The following is a 16,149-nucleotide window of genomic DNA, read 5'->3' on the forward strand; positions in this document are numbered from 1 at the left end:
GAGATCCACAAAAAAACATATTTCTGAATCTGGCAGTGTGTTTCCTGGCTGGTATTTGAGTTCTTCTCAATGTCTTTTAAAACATACAAAGCTGGGTATCATGTACACACAATTAATGGCTGGCTTCTAATTCCACAACTCTTTTTACCAGTGGTAAAGAAAGAGGACAAACCAAGGGATTAATCTTTTACCCTGGGAATCCATGGCAAAGTTGGGGAAGGTGGAAGAGATACCTTAAACCTGTATTACTCAATTTAGAGGTTGTCTTCCTTTTAGATGAATATGGTATGTATTTTACAATCCTCATAAGAAAATCCAGTTCTTATTCTATGCTTAAATAAGGGTTAAATTATATGGCCAAATTGATTTGGAATTCAATCATCGTGAATTTAAAGTACATGTGCTTCAGAATGAAGTAGCAGAGTATTCTCAGCAGAAATGTGAGTTGGCTACTCATATCTCACATTCACCTAGATCACAACAGTATTATTAACAGTGATAAACTGCAAAAAGTGTCATGAAAAATAAAATTTAAAATTTACCACTAGAACTCCATTTGTAATTAGTGTTTCCGGAGGACCTGACCTAGAAAACAAATGTAAAGAGATAGATAATTCCAGTATTCCAGCAAATATTGTTTCCTTCTCATCCAAATAGAAACTGAAAATGCATGTTTAGTATATGATCCATATACTGAGGTTTTAAAATTCCTTTAGTAGCCCCAAATTGTGAGCAAGTTCTTATTTTGATGGTTTGTCATAGTTCCATGTAGTAATATAGAAAACAATGTAAAGACCACTTGTGTTAGTGCTTCTTCTGAACCAGACTTCTGATATTTGATTTAGCCCTGTGAAGAGTTGAATTAATTACATAATCATGTGCTTTCTTATACCAATATAGTATTTATACATGTCTTTGTATAGGTACTCATGTAGCACCTTTACAAATGGAGTTTCTTGCTGTACCAGCATGTGCTGATGGTTTCTAACTGATTATAGATTTCATACCTTAAAGAGAGCATAAATTGAAGAATCAGTACTGCTGTGTCTTATCTCTCTCTCCCCCTCCTTTCTCAGTATAGTACTAGGACTGCTTGTTAGAATAACAGTTAGAACCTTGTTGTAAGTCATCTATTACAGCTACTATGCTGCCTTTCAAGGAATGTGTCTGTCATGCTTTTATACCATAAAGGATGCCTATGTCTTTCCTTGTAGTTACCTTGTTTCCTTATAAATTATAAAGCAATTATTTCTATTGGGATCTCTTTTTAACATGTATGCATGTTCAAGCTGTTTTTGATCAACATGATGTATAACATTTATGTAGCCTAGTGGCTCTTGCTTATGGCTCATTTGGGTACAAGGGACCTGTAATTCACTGTAACTTGCTAGCTTTACTGAAACAATTGTTTGGACCCTGTCCAGATGTTGGTGTTTATCTCGTGAGTTTTTCTACCACAACCTTTATATTGTTCCACTTTCCTATATTATTGGAACAGTGTGAAACAGATTTAAGGAAGCAGCTTTATACTGCTGTTTCCTTATTGTGGCAGTAGATAGGCATAACAAATTAATATATGCATGACTGCATTTTATTAATATTCGATGAAAAACAGTACTCAAGCCTACTTATTCCTACTGAAAATTGAAATTCTTGTACCTATTGCTTGTCTCTACTTTCTGTACTATGTCATAGCAATGTAGAAAGATAAAGAATGGAAAATGCTTACGCAGGTTCCACTATAAATTCAACTTCCAGCTCTTCTTGTGCCTGCCAGGAAGAAAATAGTTAGTAAAACTGAAATTGAAATGGGTGCATAATCTTTCCTTTAACATCATTTTTAAGTATATGCATAAACATTCACTTCACATTAAAAATTGGCAAATGACATATTAAAACATGATGTAAGCATGAAAACTGGACATTTGTCAGTAAACAATTCACTTTCCTATCAAACACGTCTATCGTTGTCATCAATACTAAGCAAATATATGGAAGTTTTTATTTATTCATGTATTTGATTAATATCCTGCCTCAATGAAACTAATTTCATAATAGATATATGTGAGCTTGTAGGTGAGTGGGATTTTTCTGCTGGTACAAGAGAATGGGATTTTGCCAGTTTCCTTTGCAGCACCTATACATCCCCCCCACTCCCAATTTGTTGTGGAGGATTAGTGGATCCTTCAAAATAGCATGGCTCTTGTTGGTTATGTATGTAGGATGAAGTGATAATTGACAAAGAACCCAAACAAATGTGAATCTTTTTCTTTCATAGAAAGACAACTCAAGATACAAACTATGGCGTATAGTAAAACTTCCTTTTAATGCACCAGTTGGGGAGATGATGTATCTGTGGCTGATGAATGTCCTTTAAATCAGAGAGTACAGCATTGCTGTGATTTTACATCAACTGAGTGATGACATCACACAAATAATGCAAATAATACAAATCACTATGGAATTTGGTCCATTGCATTTGGATGTTGTATCAAGGACTAGCAAATTGAAATTTCACTGTAGTAAAACAAGAGTAAGCAACCTTGTGCTGTCCAAATTATATTTTTTCTTCTATCTTGGCAATAATCATGATTTCTAGAATAGACAGAATGGAAGTCCCAAGTGTTTCAATGGCACCAGATTGCCTACTCCTATGTTAAAGTCAAAAAGACAACTTGGGAACTCTAGCCTGCAGTTAGATAGTCACATTAGGTAGCATCAAATGTAGACAACTATCAGCTGTTTCCAAGTTAATGGAAAACATCACTGGACCAGAACTTTTTTCCATCTTTATATTTTCATTTTTTTACTTTATATTTAAGTGGAAGTCATTAGTTCTTCACTGAACCAATGTGAAACTTACTCAATACCTAGACAGTCTCAGACAGGGCAATTCTCCACCCAGGTTTTCCTTCTTGTGCTTGCCCCTCATGGAAATTATACATAACTGAATAATCAACCAGAAATTAAATTAAAATAAGGCTGCAATGCTAAACATTAGGCAAAAGTGAACTCCATTAAAAAAAAAAAACTCAAAGGAGTTTTCTAAAGTGAACTCCATCAAAAAGTAGTTTTCTTTAAAAAATCAGACAGTATTAATGTGGCATATAATGTGACAAATATGATGTATTTGAAAAATTTATAATGTGGCATAATGTTCTTGCCAACACAGAAATGCAGGTTACCTACTCCCACTTTTCTGGTGCTCAACATTAGCCAAATTCTGAGGTTCTTTTTCATAAGATGTATCAAATCATCATATCATAATATGATGGAAATTTATATGCCACCCAACTCCCAATGACTTATCATTTACTATCAGCGTTTTTTGCAGATATAGCTGATGAATCAATTATGGAGAAAAATCTTGGAGGTTTTTTGTTTGTTTGTTTGAGATTCAGTGAAGCTATGGTAGCCCAATAGCCACATTTTGTAGTTACAGTGATGGGTAACCAGGCAGGCAGCCAAGAAAAAGGCTTATCAAGCTGCTGATCACTAGTGAACTAGTTTGATGGGTCATAAACTATGTAGGCATTTAAAGTATACTTGCTCTTATGGTATAATATTTCTTACCTGTGGATCACATTTAAAACACATAAGAACTTTCTCATTATCTGGCAGACGAGCTACATCAAAGCTTATAGTGAAAAGGTGATCATCTGGAGTAACAACATCTGAGTCATACAGAGAAAACTCTAGCAGGTTCTGTGAGGAACAAGAAGTATATTATATTGCAGGTATTTATCTATAAAACAGAAATTAGGGCAGATGTGGCTGAAATACAGATTCTGTAATTCTCGCAGCACTGATCATGATGTTTGGGTTGCTGGGGTTTATGGCTTAGCAACATCTGGATGGCTATATGTACTTATCCTTCCTTAACACAAGAAAATGCTTGGAATCTCTGCTTTATTGCCATTTTACAATAAAGGACACAAATAGCAGCCACAACAATGAAGACATTATGCAGGCAGATGCATCTGTGGGAGGCAGATGTCTAATTTCTCTGGTAGCCCAAGTCAAAATGGCCATGGAGGATAGTGCCAAATGACTGGGCCACATCTGCTACCTAAAGAAAGCAATAAGCATTCAGCAGATTCCAGCCTCTGATTGCATCATCACCAACATAATCAATGAGGCATTTGATTGCTTATATAGCATGATTCCTATTGGAAGAAGAGGGAAAATATTGATTTTGAAACTGGGACAGCTAAATATGACTTTAGGATACCTTCATGGTGGGCTAAGGATGGGTTGGAGGCAACAAAATGAGGGCATGTCCTCTAAAATTGGTTAGCAAAGCATCTTCATGCCATATTTAATGGGATATGAGGATGAGCCCTCAAACTTCTCAAGGTTAAACATATTTAGTTCCAGCAGTCTCTCTTTATAGGATTCTGATTCTAGTCCCTGATCATCCTAGTTGTCTTTCCCTAAGTTTGTTCTTGTTTGTTTTATATCTCTCTTACAGTGCAATGCCTAAAATAGATGGTCTAAGTAGTCTTCCAGTTTTGGAAGATTTACTTCCAAAAAACTGCTGGAGCACTTCTGGAGAGGACATATCTGCATGGTCTGTAAGAAAGGTGGAATGTTCTCCTCTTCCTTGAAATTTAATCCACAGTACAGAATGCTTTGCAACTCTTAGTCTGTAGTAGCAAACACAAAGAAGAGTCTTGTGGTATTTATTTATTAAATTTATAACCCACCCAACTCTAACCTGACTCTGGCATACAAAAGAGAACACATTAGTTATGGAATCATCTTTTATAAACAAGAATCTATGTCAAGTAGATCAGAAGGACTCAGATTTTATTGATGAAAACTCACACCACAATACATGTCCATAAGTTGCTTCAAGATTTGTGATATTTATTGTTGCAGACTGTAGTTATCAGATTCTATTTATTCTCTTCCCTGAAGTGTTACTATATTTAAAATGATGTTGAAAATGTAGAAGTTAGAAGTTATTGTATGATTTTGTCATAAAGCCTTGCACACTTCAATGCTTTCAATATTCACTGGCAAGTAGGGTTATGCATGATTTAAAAATGAATTGGAAGAAGATCTTCAGAACTCATATGACCATGAGCACAGCACATCTCTGCCATTCATTAAAGTTGCCAATCTTTCTCCAGGCTTCAACATGAACAAAAGTTGTGGCTGCATTAAGGAGTTGATTCATTAAAGTTAATGTGATGTTAAAGCAGCTGCAATTTTTTTCAGGCTTCCTGAAAAAAGAAAAGCTACTTTAATGAAGCAGAGAGGTGTTTCATTAGTTACAAGCAACCTTTCAAGTTATAATTGTTTGCTTCATTCTAGAGTTATAGTACTTTACTTTTCATAATTTTCTGGAGGAGTAAAAATGAGAAATATTCTACCCATACTAGACAAGTTAGGTGTGTATAAATACCTACTCAGAGTAGAGAAGCAAATGCTATCATATCCTCTCTCAGTTATCTATGCTTTTTAAAAAATAACCCAAATAAGCATGTTGGTGAAAGGCAAACAGAACCCCACCCCAAAACCTGCAGATATCTTGACATCAGGCAATGCATGCAAATGTGGATAAAGTGGAATATATTTTAGGACCTGTTCAGCAGCTGAAAAAGAGAGAAAAGTTTCTCACCTTGACCTGTCTTTGAATTCTGTAGTAAAAGGTTTCATTCCAAACAGGGTTCTTGCAATTATTTACAGTTTTGGTCCTCAGCTTCTCACTTGTAGCGGTTGGTAGGTTTAGGGTCACATAACAATCAGAGTGGCTTACTGCATAAGAGAAAAAAAAGATCATGTTGCCAGTTTCTAAGCCAGCTGCCTCCCATACTCAAGACAGTGTAAATCACAAAGATGGCTGAGGCTCTGTCATGCAAGAATCTATCATTATATCATTGGGCCCACCCTAATTTATTGCAAAGCTCTTAAACAATAATCACAAAGCATTTACCTTGGGATACCTCAAAACAAAAGGTATGCTAATAAATCAACGAGTTCTGCAATTCTTATATCATATGGCCTGTTTTAATATATCAGAGACAGATGTACATATCTATTATCTTTCATCACACTGGTCATTTAAGGGGAAGTGTCCAATTTTTCCCCAACTATTTTTAAGAATTTCAAATAACTTGCGTTAGGGTCCCCATCACCACCAAGGAGAATTAATGAATTAGAAACCCTCAGCCTTTTTTCCCCCCAGATTTTGTACAACACTGTAGATATGCAGTTTCCTGCAAAGTATAGTTCTTATGGTTCACATCTGCCCATTCCTCCCTACACATATGATGCATCTGTGCACCATAAGCATCCATTCCTAACCACAAAGAAGCCAATATGATAAAATGTGCATTGTGATATCACAATGCAAATTCTACTCCTTTTTACTTGTACTGAGACTCACATGGATTCAAATTTCAAAATTTTAAATTTCAAAATTTGAAACAAAATTCAAAAAATGGAATTTACACAGCGACATCATAATACACATTTCATCACCTGTCCCTCTCCCCTTCACAAATGCTTATGTATATTGATAGACATTCCATGCATAGCAGGAGAAAGACAACATTCTAGCTATAATATACATATGACAACATCAGAATTACATTTGAGAAATGCAAACAGCAGCTGTACTTGGATGTATTAAAGGTCTTGGGTTTTTTTAAATAATGATAATAGTATTATGCAAAAAAAACCCTTGATGTTTTACCAGTGAAACATAATCCAAGAAGAGGCTTCAAAACAATCATATGTACAATACAGTGGCTTAACACTCAGTACATCTCTCTGATATCACGTAAGTTGGAGAAACTGTATTAAAGGAACGGAAATGTATTCAAATGAACCAAGAGGTTAGTTTAGGAACTGATTTTATACATTTTCCTCATGACAATGAAATTCTTTGCTCAATGGGTATAGGGAGGAACAAGCCCTAGAGTGGTAGAGGGATGGTTTTAGGCAAGTCTGCTTACCTTGCAAATATGCAATGACACGAACAAGTTTAGGCACCCTGATCAAATTCTATGTTTCTATATATTCCTAAATGAAGAGAAGCTGACACAGCATCTACATGTTATAAAGTTAAGCATACACCTTTCTGCAAATTTGGCCTCATCAGAAAAGTCATCATCTAAAGCACAGAAAAGAAAATCTTGAGAAGCTTAAAATATTTTGAAACAAAGTACTTTGGAGTGAACAAACAAAAATGGAATTGTTCAACTTCAAGCATATAAGATATATTGGGGTGAAAAAAACAGTGAAGTATTTGAAGAAAATAACCTTTTGGCAAACATCAAGCATAGGGGTGGCTTTATTATGCTTTATGGTAATATGGCAGCCATTGACAAAGGAAATATCGCACCAGGGGAAAGAAGAAGGAAGAATGGATTCAACTAAATATCAACATATTCTACAAGCCGATGTCCCACATTCACTTAAGAAATTGAAGCTGAAAAGAAGTCAGATATTTCAGCAAGACAACCATAAAAAACATACTTCCAAATCAACTGTAAAGTATTTACAGGAAAGAAAGATAAAGGCTTTGGAATGGCCTTCACATTTCCCAGACTTGAATATTATTGAAAATCTGTGAGGAGATCACAAACATGCAATGTATGCAAGAATATCTAAAAAGATTTCTGACCTGGAAGAGTTCTGTAAAGAGTGAGAAAACATTCAAAGAACAAGAATAGATTCATAGTGGCCACATGAAATGTGTTAACACCTGACAAAGGAGGTGTTAAAAGAACTGATTGCAAGGGTTTCCCATCTTCTGCACCTGTTTTCTTAGTCTGAATTGCAAACAATTCCACGTAACTAATATATTCAAATGTATATAAGGATGTTGTGATTAACTTTTACTGTGTAGAGTTATGTCAGCTTCTGTTTGCTTAGAGATTCACTGAAACATATATTTGACCAATTGGCAGATATATAGGTATTGAACATCATTGCTAATTTCTGCATGCATTGTTCAATAATCTAATACAAGCTACTCACTACTGTATACCTTCTAAAAGTTTTGAACTTTAGTGCTCTCAGGACCTTCTCATTGACCATGCTGGTTAGAGGTAATGGAAGTTGAAGGCCAAAACATCTGGAAACTATCTGATTCCCTATCCCTATGCCAGAGAGATCAACCCACCAACAATATCCCTCAGAAGTTGTAGGCTGTAATTATTATACGGTCCAGTTGAAACATCCAATAATCTGGAATGATAGGAGTTGCAGCCCAAAGCAATTTGAGAGACCAGTTTAGGCAAGCTATGTTAACAAAGACATTGGTTTCCTATGTTTCCCAAAGGGAGATGGCCCACACATTAAAGTTATAAACTTGTAAATCAATTTTATGTGACAAAATGAATGGGTTTGGCTGCTCAAATATCTTATGCCTCAACATAGCCAATCTATTTGTGATTTCAAGAACTAACATATTCTTCTTGGTTTTTATTCTGCTCCACATTTTTTCCTGATCTTTCATAGGATATCAGTCTCAAGATTAGTCTTCCTACCCACACAGATTCCAAATATTTCTTTCATTCAACTTCAGAATTCATTAATCATTAAGTTGTAAAGCCTACTGGGATGCAGACATAAATGCAGTTCCTTATGCAATAAATTCATCACGAATGAAATTCTGGAGCTGTTTTTAATCTACAGATGCCTAAATAACCATGGCTAATACATTTAAATTAAAAATGAAAACAGTTCAAGTCTGAAACTGTAATGAAACAGGTCACTCACAGACATCAGCCTGTTGGAGATTCCTTAGTCGTATTACACGAACAGTAAGCAAGCTGCAAGGAAATGTTTCCATTTGCTGAAAAGCAATAGAAGAAAAGTATTATGGAAAAGTAACATCTATCTGGTCAACCTGCTACCACTGATGAGGATCCAGGTTTCACCTTCCATAAATGGAATAACATGACTCCTCAATAAAAGAGATTGTCCTTGTTTGTATATGAATATTAAGTTGCATTCAGAGGACTACACAAGTACTTCTCAGAGAAGCAAGCTGAAGCATGATTGTTGGTTCAGCAAAACAACATTCAAGTGTTTACACTAAAAATGAAAATGAAATACATATTGGATTGTTTTAAAGTAGATCCCTTCCTTCCTCAGTGGGTGGTTTCAGTCTGTGTTGTGGGTGAGAAATCAACCTGATGGGTGGGTCCTCTCTCCCCTACTCTTTAACATCTACATGAAGCCACTGGGTGTGATCATCCAGGTACAGTATCATTAGTGCACTGATAATACCCAGTTGTACATCACTACCCTGGGTGGCAAGGGAGATGCTGTCAATATCTTTCCCCAGTGCCTGAAGGCTGTAAAGGTCTAGATGGGAGAGAACAGGCTGTTGAACCCAAGTAAGATGGATACAGTGGGGTTCTCTGTTGTCACCAGTGTTGTCCCTGAACAACCATGAAGAAGCAGGGTTGTGACTTGGGGGTCCTTCTTGACCCACAGCTTCTGATTGAACACTAATTTCAGTCAGGTGGTATGTCAGCTGTGGCCTTATCTGTTGCAGGAGCAGCTGGCAACAGTAACTCATGTTCTCATTACCACCCAGTTAGACTACTATAATATGCTTTACATGGGGCTGCCCTTAAAGACTACCAGGAAACTACAATTATCCAGTACACAACATCTTAACTGACTCCTGGAACTGGGAGCATATAACACCAACATTGTAGAGCCTACATTGGTTGCCAATTGTTTTTTTGGTGCAATTTAAGGTGATGGTTTTGACCTAAAAGTCTTTTATGGTTGGCAGCTGGGTACTTAAAGGACTGCCTACCCCAATCAGCACTGATAAAACCTACTAGAACATTCAGGGAGAAGCTAATTGTAGTTCCACAATTCTGAACATTTGGGGGGTGGAAGCTAGAAAGGGTTGCTTTTCTGTGGCAGTGCTAGTGTTCTGGAACAGCCTCTCAGTGCAGAACAGGCTAGACCCCTCCTTGCTGGTTTTTGAGAAATTGTTGGAAACCAAACTATTTCAGAGGGCTTTCTCTTAAGCTTATTCATGATGCTATCCTTTTGTTCTCTTGCTCTGTCTTTTGTTCTTATGTTTTGCCTAGAGTCACCGTTGGGGGGAGATGGGCGGCATACAAATTTAATAATAAGTAAGTAAGTAAGTAAGTAAGTAAATAAACTGTTATCTCTTGTTTATATCATTTTGGATAGTCCCTGTTGGTATTTTAATCAGAATGTGAATGGTTTAACCTGTTTTCTATTCTATGTAAGCCACCAATAATAATTTGATTGTGGTGGGATAAAAAATGGATAAAGAAGCCATTATCTTTGGTTTGCTTGGATTTCCAAAGACCTGCTTTCTCAGTAGCAAATAAAGGCAGCTCTGAATAGAATATAAGCCTGATTGTCACTGCATACTTGAATTATGAAAAAGTAAAATATATCTGGTCAACCTGCTACCACTGATGAGGGTCCAGGTTTTACCTTCCATAAATGGAATAACTTGACCCCTCAATAAAAGAGGTTGTCCTTGTTTGTATAAAGGGGATGAAAATTATTTTGCCATTTCCCCATTGAACACAAATGATCATTCCCAAAGTCCCCAGGCTCTAAGGAAAAGCCAAAGGATTGCAGAGGGAAGACTGAATTGATAAAAATCCTTTTTAGATGATACTGTGTCAGCTGTGTGCACAGGTTTGGTCTAAGCGATTATAAAAATCTAAAGCAAATGTATTGCAACCTATAAACAGACAGGATTAGATTCAGTATTTGGGGTATTTTTCCTATATTTCGTTTTGAGGAATGTTGTCCAATGTTTAATGTTCCAAAATTGACTTTCTTTTCAATAGCACTTATCATAATGATTTGGGGGGATGGGGCAGTTGTTGAAAATTGACAGTTAATGTCATTTGTTCTCTCTTCCCTGCATTGAACATTTTAGGACAGCCTTTCTCAACCTTTTTACCACAGAGGAACCCTTGCAATAATTTTCTGGAGTCAGGAAAGCATGACAGCTGAGTCACAGTATGTAAAAATTCCCACCATTATGTGTGCTAGCATTATACAATGTGAAGAGTTCAAAAAATGATATTTTTTTTCAATCATGATCTCCCATGGAACCCTGGTTGAGAAAGGCTGCTTATGTCTAATAGGCTTTATTTATTTATTTATTTATTTATTTATTTATTTATTTATTTAATTTGTCACTGCCCATCTCATTAAAAAAAGACTCTGGGTGGTTTACGAAGCAGTTAAAATCGAAATTACAGTATAAAATCATCCTAAATAAATAGAAAATAAATATAATCCAAGCATAGCTGTTAAAATTGGCAATAACTCAGGGAGCGTCATCAAGGCTCCAGCCACCCCCAGGATTGGGTAAGGTTCTTGTCACTCCACACAAGCTGGCAGAGCCAGATCTTCAATCCTTTCCAGAAAGCCGGGAGGGAAGGGGCCTGCCGCACTTCTAGAGAGAGACTATTGCAAAGGGCGGGGGCAATGGCAGAGAAGGCTCTCCTCCTGGATTAGGCTGCCATCTGCAGCTAACAGCAACAGATGACTTCCATGAGTTTGCCTGATTTTGCTAATACTGTTTAGTCATCCCTGTAAATATCACAGAGCACTATATGGAGAATGAGGAGATCAATCTTCATCTTTCCTAGTCACATGCAGCTCAGCTATGGAACTAATGACATTGTAAAAAACTGGATAAAAAATGTTTCTTGTCAACTTTGTTTTTGTTTTTTTTGTTTTTAATGTTGCTGAAATTTAGTCATGTTGAAGAAATGCTATGCTTGGTGTTTATCATTTCCTGTAATCAAGGCATTTGATCACAATGATTATTATGAGAACAGATAACTTACACCCACTTCTCCCAACCTTTCCTTCCTGTAGGTGGAATTTTTGGTGTTCAGAACTCAGTGGGTAACTTCCTATTAACTTAATTGTTATTTATCATTGATATCAAACTGTAAACAGATGAAAATACCGTATGGTTTTCATTTGGCTTATCCTCATAATAAACCTTTAATGTCCTACTACATATGAGGAACTGAAAGAGAGAATTAGTGACTCTTTTTTATCCTTGGCTCAATAGGTATTTGGCACAAACTTTCCAACTTCATGACCATTTCCCTGTCCATCATTATTTCTTTGCCGCTAAAAGGACAGAGTTGTTGAAACAAAGAGTGCTATTTAACAGAAAAAAGCTTGAATCCAATAAATTCAAATATTTCCAGCCAACAAGGCATTCTTTCTTTTGAAAAATTCATTGAAGTTGTGTTCAGTCAGACAAGTCAGACGCTTCTGAAGCATTATAAGGGGTTGGGATTGCTGGGCAAGGCTCAGTTGCATTGTGCTTAAAAATGGAAAACCTATGGTATCCCTTGGTTTCGTCTAATTTCCTAGTAAAGGAAAAGTGTAAATCAACTAAGATTAAAGAATAAAAGTGCTTATTAGAGGCCTGAAAGCACATTAGAATTCTAAAAAGCAAAGAAATCCATGCTTGAGTTATTCTACTATTCAGTGACATTGTGTTAGCAAGGTAGTATGTAGAAGAGATTAAGATTTCTAACCCTTAGTGTATTTCAACAGTGCTCCTGTAATGTGTCCTTTTCAAAGTTAATGTATAACACTAAAATAAGTACCCAGCTATTTTTGCACAGCACTTTCCACACTGCTGATAGAACCTTCTTCATTGTGATCAGTGTCTTGTCATGTTCTTTAGGCCCTTCTTGTATTGCCTCTTATTTTTCTAACAGTATCTTTTATGAAAAATAGAAGATACAAATATTTCTGTTTTGCGTTTTCCTACTGATTTATATTTGAACATCTCTTTAACATTGTAGTTATTTATTGGGGTAGGTGCCATTTTGTTCAATTGTTTTGTTAAATCACAGATCAATTATGAGCTATGAAATGCATTTAGTACCAGAAGATTTTAATGCCAGGTACCATAGTCAAGGGTCCTATGTAAAAATATGTGAACAATAGGCAAAAGTTCAGGAACTTTAATTGCAGTACACCTGAATTTTTTTTTTCTGATATTTGGAAAAATTCACCTTAATTGAATTTCTGTTTTGTTTTGTTATTTAATTTCCCTTCCCTCCAATCTCTCACACTCCCAACAAAACCAGACCATTATGGTTAAAGGCAATAATTTGACTTTAGTTGTTGAAGGTGAAGGAATGATGGATGGGTATTAGGTTTGGGTGGGGTAAAAAAAAGTCAAAATGTTGGCTGCAACTATCAAAGGAATATGGCATCAATCATATGCCATATAGCTGCCATCTTGAATTTTTTGACCCTCTGTGAGGATGACCCTGGAAAAACAAGTATGCATCCTGAGTTGGCTTTCCCATCTCCCCTGCTCCTTCTTTCCAGCCTACCTTTATTGCTGGATCCAACCTCTCCTTTCCCCTAGATGGCCATTATATTTCCTTTACTGGAAGCTTTCCACCCTAATCCCCTACTTTCATCCATTTTTAGGTTTTTTATTCATTGTGGTAACCAGTCTTAAAAATGTAACTTATGGGGAAAAGCATAGAGGTACATGTGCTAACCAATATATATATATCTCATCTTGAACTATGAGATCTAGTCTGATCACATTTTTCTTATTTAAAATGACTCTGAAATTGTGGATTATTGGTGCTACATTCTGTCCTTAATTATTTACAGTCTGGTACAGCTTAATAATTTCCCGCTAAGGATGAGGAGCATCTCCTCCTAAGTTTCCTTCTGGGACTGTACTTTTATTTTTAATCTTTCCCCCCCCATTTCCAAGTCCCTAACCCTAACCCATAAGAGCTGGGAGAATGAAGTAGTAATATCACTGGAGTGGCAAGGGTAGAAATTTTGATCCTTCCCTAATTTTGTGGGGAAGAAGAGGTAGCTGTGTATCTTTGTTTTTACACAAAATATATGCATCAAGTTTCCCAGGGGCCTAAGGGCTCTCTTTTTAGGTCTGAAGTCCCACAGCTGAATGTTGCCATTTTTCTGCCAATTGCAGTCACACAATCCTCAGGGGTGGGTAGGCAGGTTCTAGGGGGAGACACAAAACAACAGCAAAGGGTCGCATGAACTCTTTGGGTTGCCCATTCCTAGTATAGTATATACCACATCCAGCTTTGTTGCAGAAAAAAACCTCAGTCATTCCTTTTTCATGATCGGGGAAAATATTGCTTCTTCCGTTCTTTGCTATTCACTGCACCAAGATTTCTTCCAGTGTTAGAGGCAGTGATGGTGAGGTTAGCCCCTTGCAAAGGTACAGGTGCTGTTTGGCCAAGAATAAATGGCCTGAGGCCTTTGAGTCTGAGGGGGATCAGCAGTTGCCTGACCGCAGGTATCTGATTCTGCTCTCCCCTGGCTGTAATGCCATGGCACATCTCCACTCTTCAGCCCAAGAATGGGCAAGCAGAATTGACTGCCAGACTGTTTCATTGGCTGATCCTGGATACCTTCATGTCCAAAACTCTACTTCAACTATAAAAGCTGGTTTATAGAATCTATAAATGGAGTTAATGTATAATTTAATTTACCACTTTTCAAATTATTAATCAGAAGCTGTAAAGATATGTTGTTGATTTGATTTTTGAGTGAACCACAATTGGGTGAGTTAACATACTATACTAAGCTGAAACCAAACCAAACACATTTTGGCTTAGTACAATGTGTCAACCCAGCCATTGAGGTATAACACCCATTATGCTGGGAAAGACTGAAGGCAAAAGGAGAAGGGGACTGCAGAGGATGAGATGGTTAGATAGCATCACTGAAGCAATGAGCATGAAACTGAGCAAATTCAGGGAGGCAGTGAAGGAGAAGAAGGCCTGGTGCGATATGGTTCATGGGGTCACAAAGAGTTGGACACAACGACTGAACAACAAAGAAAGTGGCAAAATTATAGCAGTGATTAACATCTAGAGCAGCTATGTAATAAATAAATAGTATTTATTTCATCACAACTGTTGGAGATGTGGTTACCATGATCAGCCTGCTCAACTAGTTCTTTAGTTAGTTTTACTTCTTTTTAATGAGTATTTAATTCACCCTTTCCCTGATATTAAGTGTTCATAGTACCTTGCATCGAGACTGACAGTGCTTTTCATTGTCCTGGAGCACAGGTTCAAGTCTTGTGCTTGCTTCAGGAGATGCTTTTATAGAATAGTCCTGGAAGGGAACAGGAGTGTGTATGTGAATATGTTACATAACACACACACACACACACACAAGTCAAGAACTTGATTTTTTTTTTAATAATGTACACAATACATCAAATAATAAATGTTTTAGAAAATATTGAAATCCTGAAGTAGGATATCTGGGGGTGGGTAGGTGATGAAATGTGTGCTGCAATGCAATTTCTGCTTTTTATGTATCTGTGTGCAACCTTGCAAGACAAATATGAAAGAGTGGAACTTGCATTGTGACATCATGATGCACATTTTGGCATCATCATGGTTAGAAACAGGCACCTTTGAGAGGATACTTGATGATAAAATATGTTGATATAAGAATTACAAGCCAGCACTTTAAAAATTACAAGAGGACAATTATCCTTGAATGAGAAAGTTTAATTATAAGACAAGGACAACAAATGTAAAATTTATCCTTTTCGTAAAATGTGGTTCTTAAAATAAAAGTGACAGTTAATTGCTTTCTGGGGAGCCTATTTCTAGATATGTTTGTATAAAACTGCCACTTAGGTCAGGGATGGGCTATTAAATGGTGTTGAATTCCAATTGCATCTAATAGCACAACAGTAAGGAATGATGGGAATTGAAGTCCAACAACATTCAGAGTTGACAACAAATAATCTGGTTGCTTAAGTAGTTTATGGGCCAGGTTAGTGTGTCATGTGAAAAGTTATATCCAGTGAGCTCTGGGGTTAAAGAAAATTAGTTTAACTCCAAACAGTTCATTGGGATTGACTGGGGTGAAACTAACCAACCAGCCATGTTGTGTGATAGATGGTTAACCCTCTCTTCCAGCTAAAGGCACAAAGATGCACATGTAGAGCAAGCTGGCAACAACAGGGCTTCTCTAGAAACTGCATCTCTGAATTTTTATTGTCCATCTGCAGCTAGACTGGGCTGGTGGTGATGGTTTAAAAGAGAGATTTGGTGAATCTCCCCCAATTCTGTCCAACCCCGATCAAGTCTGAGCAAACTTTTTACATGG

The 16,149-nt window shown here is 36.7% G+C and overlaps 1 protein-coding gene across 1 annotated transcript in view; it reads right to left on the reverse strand.

The window, feature by feature from the left end:
- The window catches only part of LOC103065340 (cytosolic phospholipase A2 epsilon-like), a 47,656-nt gene that overhangs the window by 30,886 nt on the left and 621 nt on the right, over positions 1-16,149 (reverse strand). The window contains exons 2-7 of the mRNA XM_025172117.2: positions 15,049-15,138; positions 8,737-8,812; positions 5,627-5,763; positions 3,574-3,705; positions 1,730-1,770; positions 543-585 (exon numbers count right to left, since the gene is read on the reverse strand). Of these exons, the coding sequence (XP_025027885.2) occupies positions 543-585; positions 1,730-1,770; positions 3,574-3,705; positions 5,627-5,763; positions 8,737-8,812; positions 15,049-15,138 (519 nt within the window). The remainder of the gene's footprint in view (positions 1-542; positions 586-1,729; positions 1,771-3,573; positions 3,706-5,626; positions 5,764-8,736; positions 8,813-15,048; positions 15,139-16,149) is intronic.

Source organism: Python bivittatus, unplaced genomic scaffold (assembly GCF_059951505.1).
Source record: "Python bivittatus isolate LINGU-HERP-01145 unplaced genomic scaffold, Pbiv_v1 ctg000480_np1212, whole genome shotgun sequence".
Lineage (NCBI taxonomy): Eukaryota > Metazoa > Chordata > Lepidosauria > Squamata > Pythonidae > Python > Python bivittatus.